The sequence below is a fragment of the Crinia signifera genome, chromosome 11 (genome assembly GCF_055691185.1).
Source record: "Crinia signifera chromosome 11, ASM5569118v1, whole genome shotgun sequence".
NCBI lineage: Eukaryota > Metazoa > Chordata > Amphibia > Anura > Myobatrachidae > Crinia > Crinia signifera.
In genome coordinates this window covers 46,001,804-46,012,437 of record NC_139227.1, presented here as the reverse complement: position 1 = coordinate 46,012,437, position 10,634 = coordinate 46,001,804, and the positions used below count along the sequence as shown (strand labels likewise).

Here is a 10,634-nt window from a genome sequence, read left to right as displayed (position 1 = left end):
TAAAACAGCAGCACAACATGCTAACAGATACAGGCAATAAAAATACCATTACAGTCATTATTTGTGGAGTTAAACTGATAGAATTGCACGGGCTGTGTACCTGGGTAATACTTAGTGGCATTTTATTGCTGCCAGGTGTGCGAATGCTAGTCACGTAGGAATGCAGAGTAGCTTTAAAGGACACTACTGCCGAATAGATGTAAACAATGGTATTTATAATGTTTATATATAGTTGTATATTAACATAGCAAATTACATCTCCCAACATGATGTATGGAAAACTTCACTGTACTGATCATAATTGTGCTGGGTACACTCTAATAAGTATATTTACCTTCCCGCTGCCCCCCTAACTCCCCCCCCCCCCCCCCCACCACCACCACCACCACATACATCTCACCTCCATTCACTTACCGCATACTTGCCTACTTTTGAAAACTAGTTTCAGGGAGATTATAGTTGGTAGTAGAATTTTACACAGCACCCATTGAGGGGGCGTGTCATGCTCCACTTGAAGGGCATGTCTAGTTCCATATATGGAGATATTGTGAAAAGAGATTGTGAACGTGGCACCTAGAAGCGTGGGTGTGTTCTGCTACATCTGAGAGGAATCTTTTATAATGACTTATATACAAATGTAGATGAGGCCAAAGCAGTTAGTAAGAGCTACTATACTTGGTAAAGGGCTGGGAAATGGTGCTGATGATACAATGTAAATGTATCTGTCTCTCATTCCAATTTTCCCCAAAAATATAACAGTGTAATGTGGGTTAGGAGAAATGAGGGAGATTGATACGCTAATGAGGGAGAGAGGGAGATTGTTGTTATTTCAGGGAGTCTCCTGCAGAATGCTATGACTTACTGCCTGACTCCTGCTCCGAGTCCCTCATCCCCATCAGGAAGGTCGTGGAGCACAGGCTTCTTCAATGCAGGACGCCAGCGGCCAATTAAATGCAGCACCGGCTGGTGAGCCAATCAGAACCCGAGGGGCGGGGTGTCCTGCGGTGGGCAAAATGAGCTAACCCCTAATCCCATAATGCACAGCCTAACCCTCCATGCTAGTGCCACACTCACAATCTAAACCTAACCCCCCTGCCCTGCAGCCTAACCCCAACCCCCTGGAGCCTAAACCTAACCCTTCCCCCCTTTCCCTGGCCTAACCCGCACACTTACATTCAGAATGCCAGCCAGTGGCATAAGTTCGTCCCAGTTGCCAGGAGGCAAGATGTGTATCGGTCCACACGCCCCCCCCCCCCCCCCTCCTCTCACACACACACACACACAAACAAAACCTTATATAAAATATATGTGTATATATGTCTGTTATGCAGGGCCGGTGCAAGCCCCGTCAGAGCCCCAGGCCAATCCCCCCCCCCCCCAACCACCAGCCCCCCCGACTCCCCTCTGGGGGGGGTGCTGCATGGGGATTGCGGGGGGAGGGGGGGTGGCACGCATGGGGATTCCAATGACTTGCTGGGGGCATGCGGCATATCAGAGAGAGAGAGAGAGAGATAGAACACCTATATTTCAGAATTCAGAAGTTATATCAATGGCTTTCAATCAATGTTTTTAAAATTGCAGGGGAGGAGAGGTGCCCCCTTGGGAGCAGGAGCCCGGCGGCAGATAACTCCATTGCCTCCCAGAGTTCTGCCTCTGATGCCAGCAGTCAGGATTCCCCACCACTGGGATGCTGAGCACATGGTCACGCCCCCTTTCCTATACTTTCGTTGGAGACCCAGAAAACGGTACAAAGCCCTTTTTTGGCTGGTGCAGGTCATAAAAACTAGTACTGTACCAGCCAAAAAGATACAGTTGGAGGGTATGCTTTCTGCTCCAGGACGTGGAACCTTACCCCACCCTAGCAATCCCGCTCAGCTCTGAGGCCCTGATTGCTGAATAACGGTCCATTTGTATTTAATATCAAGGCGAGTGCATTCCACCTCTTCGCGAATTTTGGGGTGCACTCCTGGATTCCCGCTAGAGTAGGCCTGGGCTCCAGGACCCACACATTTCCTCAGTAAATTGGGCGGTTTAGCATCCACAGAGGCCTGATGACCGATGTCGGCTTTCATCTGCATTGGCGCATGTCAACCGAACAAAGAGCCCCCTGGATTACTTTCTGCGTGGCAACGCAAGCTCATGGCGGCATTTTGCCCAACAATTTATATTAAAACCCTTTTTATACAGAGACGTAGGGAGGGCGGAGCCACCGGAGCTCACGCTCCGGGCGCCGATTGGTGGAATGGCGCCGCCGGCCCGCCCCCCCTCCGCAAAGGATACTGCCGGTGCCCGAGGAGTTAATGGAGCCCGCTGCCGCTGACACGGATGTAGCTGTTTTTTTTTTATGTATAGTGCTGCGGCAGCCGGCAGCGAGCTCCCAGCATGAAAACAGAGCTCTGTCCTCCACGTGTCCGTCTGCGGCAGCAGGAGGACGGGAGCTTCGTCCTTCCTCTGCCTAGCAGTAGAAGCTCCGCCCAATCAGCCCGGCAGCTATCATTTCGTCCCCCTTCCGCCCCGCACCTCCGTCCACGGCCCTGCATGTGATCTAGAAACTACCTGCCCTGCCAGCTTTGTCCACGCAGCAGCTAGGCACCCTCTGCCCAGCACCTCAGTTCCACCCTCTGCCGACTCCAGGTAAATCTGTCCCCTCTCTTCTTCCTCTGCCCCAGGCTGTGTGACATGCAGTGTAAGCTGCAGCACTGCCAACTGCCACTGTGTATGGGTGCATGTGTGTAGGTGGCACTATGGGGGCATATGTGTATGTGGCAATACTGAGGGGGCATTATGTATGTAGTACTACAGGGGCATTATGCATTTGGCACTATGGGGGCATTATGCATGTGGCACTATGGGGGCATTATGCGTGTGGCACTATGGGGGGGCATTATGCGTGTGGCACTATGGGGGGGCATTATGCGTGTGGCACTATGGGGGGGCATTATGCGCGTTGGTAGATTGCGTTACAGTGTTTTATATAACGCAGCAGATTCCGTTACAGCGTTTTATATAGCGCAGCAGATTCCGTTACAGCGTCTTATATAGCGCAGCAGATTCCGTTACAGCATCTTATATAGCGCAGCAGATTCCGTTACAGTGTCTTATATAGCGCAGCAGATTCCGTTACAGTGTCTTATATAGCGCAGCAGATTCCGTTACAGTGTCTTATATAGCGCAGCAGATTCCGTTACAGTGTCTTATATAGCGCAGCAGATTCCGTTACAGTGTCTTATATAGCGCAGCAGATTCCGTTACAGCGTCTTATATAGCGCAGCAGATTCCGTTACAGCGTTTTATATAGCGCAGCAGATTCCGTTACAGCGTCTTATATAGCGCAGCAGATTCGGTTACAGCGTTTTATATAGCGCAGCAGATTCCGTTACAGCGTCTTATATAGCGCAGCAGATTCCGTTACAGCGTCTTATATAGCGCAGCATATTCCGTTACAGTGTCTTATATAGCGCAGCAGATTCCGTTACAGTGTCTTATATAGCGCAGCAGATTCCGTTACAGCGTCTTATATAGTGCAGCAGATTCCGTTACAGTGTCTTATATATCGCAGCAGATTCCGTTACAGTGTCTTATATAGCGCAGCAGATTCCGTTACAGCGTCTTATATAGCGCAGCATATTCCGTTACAGTGTCTTATATAGCGCAGCAGATTCCGTTAGTGTCTTATATAGCACAGCAGATTCCGTTACAGCGTCTTATATAGTGCAGCAGATTCCGTTACAGTGTCTTATATATCGCAGCAGATTCCGTTACAGTGTCTTATATATCGCAGCAGATTCCGTTACAGTGTCTTATATAGCGCAGCAGATTCCGTTACAGTGTCTTATATAGCGCAGCAGATTCCGCTACAGTGTCTTATATAGCGCAGCAGATTCTGTTACAGCGTCTTATATAGCGCAGCAGATTCTGTTACAGTGTCTTATATAGCGCAGTAAATTGCATTACAGTGTCTTTTATAGCGCAGCAGATTCCGTTACAGTGTCTTATATATTTCAAATGTAACATGCCAACACATGTTAGCCACGCCCCCAATTCATTACCGGGAGGAGGGGGGGGGGGGGGCGCGAAATATGCCCTTGCTCCGGGCACCATGGCACCTAGCTACACCGCTGTTTTTATACACCCTTTACTTGTGTACTAGGACCTGTGGGTGTGGATCATTGGGTAGAGTAGACCAACAAAAGGTCAACATGGTCTTAGGTTGACAGGGTCATTAGGTTGACACAAGCATTATGTCATCATGGGGAAGGCCAACAGTCAAAAATGTGACACATAGTTTTCAAATTTTTTTTGTCCCCAATGTCAACAGGGACACTGAAAAGGTGCACCACGTCCCCTCCCGTGGCTTGCTTTGCTCAGCACACTATTATATTCTCCCTCATGATAGGGCATAAAATACTGCCTATTGGCACATGTCGACTAATAAAAAAAACATGAAAAACCTGTCGACCTTTTGACTGTTAACCTTCCCCATGTTGACCGTAATGCTTGTGTCGACCTAATGCTCGTGTCGAACTAAGCCCATGTTGACTTAATGCATGTCGACCTTTTGACTGTGGACATAACGACCGTATACCGGCTGCTCTCCTGTTCCCCTACTCCAGGGGAACAGGAGAGCACCCAACCCAGCCCAGCAGACACTGCCAGGAGCCATGCAGCAGCAGCAGATGCAGGACGTTACCATATAGACCGGCCGCCGTCTCCAGGCTCCATACCCTAGTTCGCGTCACGTGACCCAGCTCTGATGCCGGCCGGCCACCGTAGCCACCTGGGAGCACAAACATGGCGGCGCCCGAGAGCGACGGGGAAGAGGACTTGGTCAGCTTCGGGAAGCCCCTGGAGCCGTACGAAGAGGGTATGGGAGGGACCTGAGATGTACTCAGCCCCGTGTCAGCGCCTTCTGGATGCGGTGGGGGATGGGGAGCGTACCAGGCTGTAACTGGACAGTCTGTAGGCCTCGAGGTTAAGTGGAACTACAAGTCCCAGAATGCCATGTGTAACAACACTTAAACTTTATCTGGCAGGGCATTCTTTGACTTGTAGTCCTTCCATAGTTGTTATGCAGCATGTGAGTTTATCTTCCAGCGTTCCTGTCATGTGTTGTATAATAAATGGCGTTTTGCTAACAATTACTACACAAGGACTGGTGCTAGTGCCATTGTCTGGTGCTATGAACACAAGCTTATATTGCATTATTGCTGATTGGAAAATATGTAATTATTTCCTATTACCAGTTATTTATAAAGCACCCATATATTCAGCAACGCTTTACGGGGAGTATATATCAACCATTCCTTGCACCAGTGTAGCTTACAGTGGAGTGTAAGCACTTAGGTCACGCCTATAGGCAGGAAAATGGGTAGGTACTTATATGTTAGTTGGGTGCCCACTATAGTTAGTACACTCATATCCCCACTATCCATGTTGGCACGTAGTTGATCTTATATAGTGTGGCGAGCACAGCGAGCCACCGAGCCCGAAGCTTGGCGAGCGGACGCGGAAACTAAGCAAATAGCTTAGTGGGCGCCCAACTAGCATGTAAGTACCAATGGGTATTTACCCAAAGTTTTTGGTCATTTGGCAACCGTGATTGACCCAAAAGGAGTATGGAAGATATCCTATTGTTGGTTGTAGATTATCGCATTGTCAAAAATGGGTTAACATTGCGATGTAGGCCAAAGTTTTTATCAGGTTACCCTATTGTAGTCTGTTTTTTGCCATGTGGTAACTCCCTGGCTATTGGCCTATAACACTTAAGGTCTGGGATAAGTTCCCGGAAGCAAAAAATTGGGTCTCCTGGGGCTGCTTATTGGGGTCTAGCTTCACGTGCCTCTGACACATAAAGCACAATCCCTGATATGTACCAGCATGGTTGAATTAGGACAGCACAATAGGGCTAATATTATAACCCCCAGCAATTCTAATAGCTGTGGTAATTTACCGCTGGTAATAGAGTATCCCCTATATGTGCAATATCAGTGCTAAAATAATCACATATAATACAGGGTGAGGCAAAAAAAAAAAAACCTTGCAGATTTTTGAGGCTGGGTAAACGTAGTGTTCTTTCTAGCACTCGCCATATTTGAAAACCCATACAGTTCCTCTTCCCTGCCTGGGGTGGGTATCCGGACAATGGATCTAAACCAAAAAGATAGAACACCATTAGGTCAACATGCAAAAAAGGTCGACAGTCAAAAGGTCGACATGGGGTTTTTCACTGTTTTTTGAACCGATATGTGCTGACAGGCGGTATTTCATGTCCTACCATCCACTAAGGCGTGGAGGGAGAATAAAACAGTGTGCCGAGCTTAGCGAGGCACCGTGCCCGAAGCATTGCAAGCGCATGCGGTTCGCTTCAAACTATGTCCATGTCGACTGTGTAGACAACCGGGTCTAAAAACAGTGAAAAACCGCATGTCGACCTTTTTTGCATGTCAAACTAATGGTGTCGACCTAATGTTGTTCTATTTTTTTCTTCAGATCCCTTGTCCCAGTTCCCTGGGGTGTCGCTGTCTGCTGTAGTGCTTCTACCACAGTGGGGTCTGTATATAAGCACTGATATGCAAACCAGACCTGTGCTAGAAACATAACCTAAAAACGCATGAAACATAGTTTAACTTCAATTGGTTTTAAATACGAGCCCTTCATTGTTCTGCTTTGGTAGAGGGACTCACCTTGACTCATGAAAAATGCCACCCCCGCATCACTTCTAAAGGTGGTCATACACTACTACGATGTCTCGCAGCAGTGTGTGGCCATCCAATCCCACCCTCTTGTTCCACCTAGTACTTCCCCGGGCGGCCGGATTGCGTGCGATACACTGTGTGCGCTTCTTTCACGTAGGATGTATTGCATGCAACCCAATTCCCTGCCACTAGGAGGGGGTCCGATTGGATGTCAAACACTGATATGGTATTAACATCATTGTACATTCATGTGTGTCCTGCATAAAGTAATGATCATTCTTGCACCCTGCGTCTTCTAAAACATTTGCAGTTCCTCTTAGCACAGTGTGGTTTGCATATCAGTGCTGAAATACAGACCACACTGTGCTAGAACCACCACTGCAGAGAGTGACACCTCTGTCAGGGATGAGCAGCTGCCTGGGTATTGGAAGATTCAGGGTTCTAGAATGAACTCTATGAAATATGGGTATTAGGAAACATGTTTTATAGGCTATAATGCTGTTTTAAATGTAGTGATTTAGTGGGCTATAAAATACAATAGTTACTGTATGCATATAAAAACTCACATGCTTCAGTTCTCATAAATACCTGAATGTTCTCCTATAATGTATATCTGTGAAAATTATATATATATATATATATATATATATATATATATATATATATATATAATCTCTTTTATGTCAGATTGTTTTTCCTTTTTAATCCTTGAAGTTGAAGAAATTATGAAATGCCGACCAACAGTTTTTAGGCTAATGCTTCCTTAACCTAATGTTGACAATGTCACTGTGGATATGTCATCATTTTCTCAATGTCAACATTTTAACCATGTTTACATTCTGAATGAATGCCGGACAGTCTGGCTGCACACCCTGTTATACTGTACGTGTGTATCATCATATAATGCAGCAATTTGTATTGTATAATTTTTATTAGGTGAACGCCCCAAGAAACCCATTCCTCTTCAGGATCAGACGGTGCGAGATGAGAAGGGGCGTTATAAGCGTTTCCATGGAGCCTTCATGGGGGGATTTTCTGCTGGATACTTCAACACTGTGGGGTCTAAGGAAGGTAAATCCTCTTATCTCCATAGATTGTTTGTATTCGCTGACGTTTAAATACTGATACACCAATCTAAATAAATAAAATTACCATTATTTAAAAATGTTATAATCTTACTTATGATGTTGCTTTAAAGCTTTATTTGTGTGTTGTTTTTGTATCACTGTTTACGCATTTTTAAGATACTGGCAGCCACAAATCACTTTTTTTATTGTTCCATTGTTTTTGTATTTTCTAAATCTCTTCGTAACGGATGTGTCCTCATTCATCTTTGCTGCAATCACGCCAAACAGACCCTCTTGGCGCGCCAGGTCATTTAAGAATCTAATATTGTTGAGCATCTCTCTGACAATGCAGTGTGACTAGGATGTGAGGAGACTGTGCTGATTAATGTAGTATGACACTTGGATTTCTGTGTTAGGCCAAGTCTCTGACTGTGTACACTGCTGCATTTTTCCAATAGTTGCGTTCTGCTCTGTATACAGACTCCGTCACCCTCAGTATACAAGTGTCATATGTCCCATTACTCAGCACAGTCTCCTTGTTCGTCCTCGACACACTGTGTTGCTACTGAGATACATTTTCATAAAAGAAAAGTCGACTGGTGCCAGCAGAGTTTCATTGGATGGGTGCAGTATATTAGGTTGATGGTGACAAAAGGTCAGCATGAGTTTTTCACGTTTTATTGTTTGTCAATGTTGACACCGGAGCACTTGGACCCCCCAATTAGTGTACCACGTCTCATCGCAACACTCAATACACTATACTGTTTCTATGGATGCCAATCCCATTGCATTTGTTCAATCCTGGGATTTGGACATCCCTAATAAAAAAAATATATAATATATATACCCACACCCCTCCAACTGCAAAATCGCCGTCATGGCCGGTCGGTCTGGCAGTGCAGCCACACTGAGCGGGCGAGAGCAGAGCGAGCGACAGATGCGTGCTGGGGTACGGCCTGTGTAGCGTTACTTCCAACATCACGTCACACTGCGCAGAGCCTCACGCCGGATTGGGAACAAGCTGGCCGTCTCTTAGCGAGCGCTCAGAAGCTGCCCCCACATTAGACTGCCATGCAGGGACTTGCTCTGCCTGGCGTATAGATGCTAAATGTATGAGGCCACAGCTGTAATTTATGGTTAAATGCTTATTACTATAGAAAGTAACTGCTAAACTGTTTTAAGAATTTGCCCACCTGCGCTGCATATAACTTTAAATATTAAAGTCTAAAGCCAGGTACACACTAGATGCAATGATGGAATGTCATCAGCGATTTTCCTTGAATTGGCTGGAACTCCCTGATAAACTATATCATTCGTGTCCACATACGGGAGTATAGCTGTCCACGATCTAATCAGGATTTTACTGCATGTACAGACGACAGAGGGAGTTGTTTAATGATAAAGTGCGTACACACTAGACAATATGCATGAAAATCTCTTTAGCGATTCTTTATCTTTAGCGCATGGGTCTTCAACCTGTGGCCCTCCAGATGTTGTGAAACTATATGTTCCAACATGCATTGCCACATTTTTTCCTATAAGAGCATGCCAAAACTGTCAGGGCATTCTGGGACATGTAGTTTTACAACATCAGGAGGGCCACAGGTTGAAGACCTGTGCTTTAGCGAGTGCATATCATTAACGATAATCTTCTAGTGTGTATGCACCTTAAAATATGATGATGAAAAGAAGAATTGTGAACTGACAATGAGGGATAAAAACGCATATAATGAGTTCTTTGCTGGTTTTGCAGGCTGGGCACCATCCACCTTTGTGTCCTCACGACAGGACAAGGGTGAAAGACAAGCCAGTAGGCCGGAGGATTTCATGGATGATGAGGTAAAAGCTCATATTGAAGTTACTTTTCCTCGCAAAATATTTTTAAATATGCTTTTGATTGCAGCAATCTGCGGGCGTATGTAATCTGGTCTGAGTGTGCAGGAGGTTCTGGATGCTGACTGATCGAGGACATATTTTTTTCTTATTAAGTGGTAATCATTTACGAGGCAAATCAAGGTTGTTTTAAATGATTGCCATTTAAAAACAAAACAAAAACAAAAGCATTACTGCCTCACAGCACTGCGGTCATGGGTTTGATTCCCACCATGTTCCTAACTGTGCGGAGTTTGTATATTCTCCCCGTACTTGCGTGGGTTTACTCTGGGTATTCCAGTTTCCTCCCACAATCCAAAAATATGCTGGTAGGTCAATTAGCTCCCAACAAAATTAACCCTAGAATGTCTGTCTGTGTGTGCGTGTACCATACTTACTGACTTTTTAACCCCTTCATGACAGAGCCAGTTTTTGCCTTCCTGACAGAGCCCTTTTTTTCAAATCTGGCATGTATCACTTAAGTGGGGATAACTTTTTTTTGCTTTTACTTATCCCAGTGATTTTGAGATTGTTTTCTCGTGACACATTGTACTTCAAGTTAGTGGTAAATTTTCGTCGATACAGTCTGTGTTTTTTTGTGAAAAATACCAAAATGTCGTAAAAAAATGGAAAATTTTGCGATTTGCAAAATGTTACATTTTCTGCTTGTGAGACAAATAATCTTACCACTCAAAATAGTGAATAACTAACATAGACCATATGTCTACTTTATGTTGCCATCATTATTTCAACCTCATTTTCATTTTTTTGGACACTAGGAGGCTTCAAATATGAATAGCAAATTCTCAAATTTTCAAGAAAATTTCAAACTCTGATTTTTTTAGGGACCAGGTCAGTTATGATGTGACTTTGAGTGACTTGTATGTGAGACACCCCCATAAATGATGCCATTTCAAAAACTGCACCCCTCACAGTATTCAAAACAGCATTTTGGAAGTTTGTTAACCCTTTAGGTGTTTCACAGGAATTAAAAGAAAGT

At 45.3% G+C, this 10,634-nt stretch overlaps 1 protein-coding gene across 2 annotated transcripts in view; it reads left to right on the top strand.

Moving 5' to 3' along the window:
* The first annotated feature begins 4,661 nt into the window (after nucleotides 1-4,661).
* Nucleotides 4,662-10,634, top strand: part of GPATCH1 (G-patch domain containing 1) — a 29,115-nt gene continuing 23,142 nt past the window's right edge. For both annotated transcript variants that reach the window (XM_083164744.1, XM_083164743.1), the window contains exons 1-3: nucleotides 4,662-4,864; nucleotides 7,632-7,766; nucleotides 9,516-9,601. In XM_083164744.1, coding sequence (XP_083020870.1) covers nucleotides 4,792-4,864; nucleotides 7,632-7,766; nucleotides 9,516-9,601 — 294 coding nt within the window. In that variant the 5' untranslated portion in view covers nucleotides 4,662-4,791. The remainder of the gene's footprint in view (nucleotides 4,865-7,631; nucleotides 7,767-9,515; nucleotides 9,602-10,634) is intronic.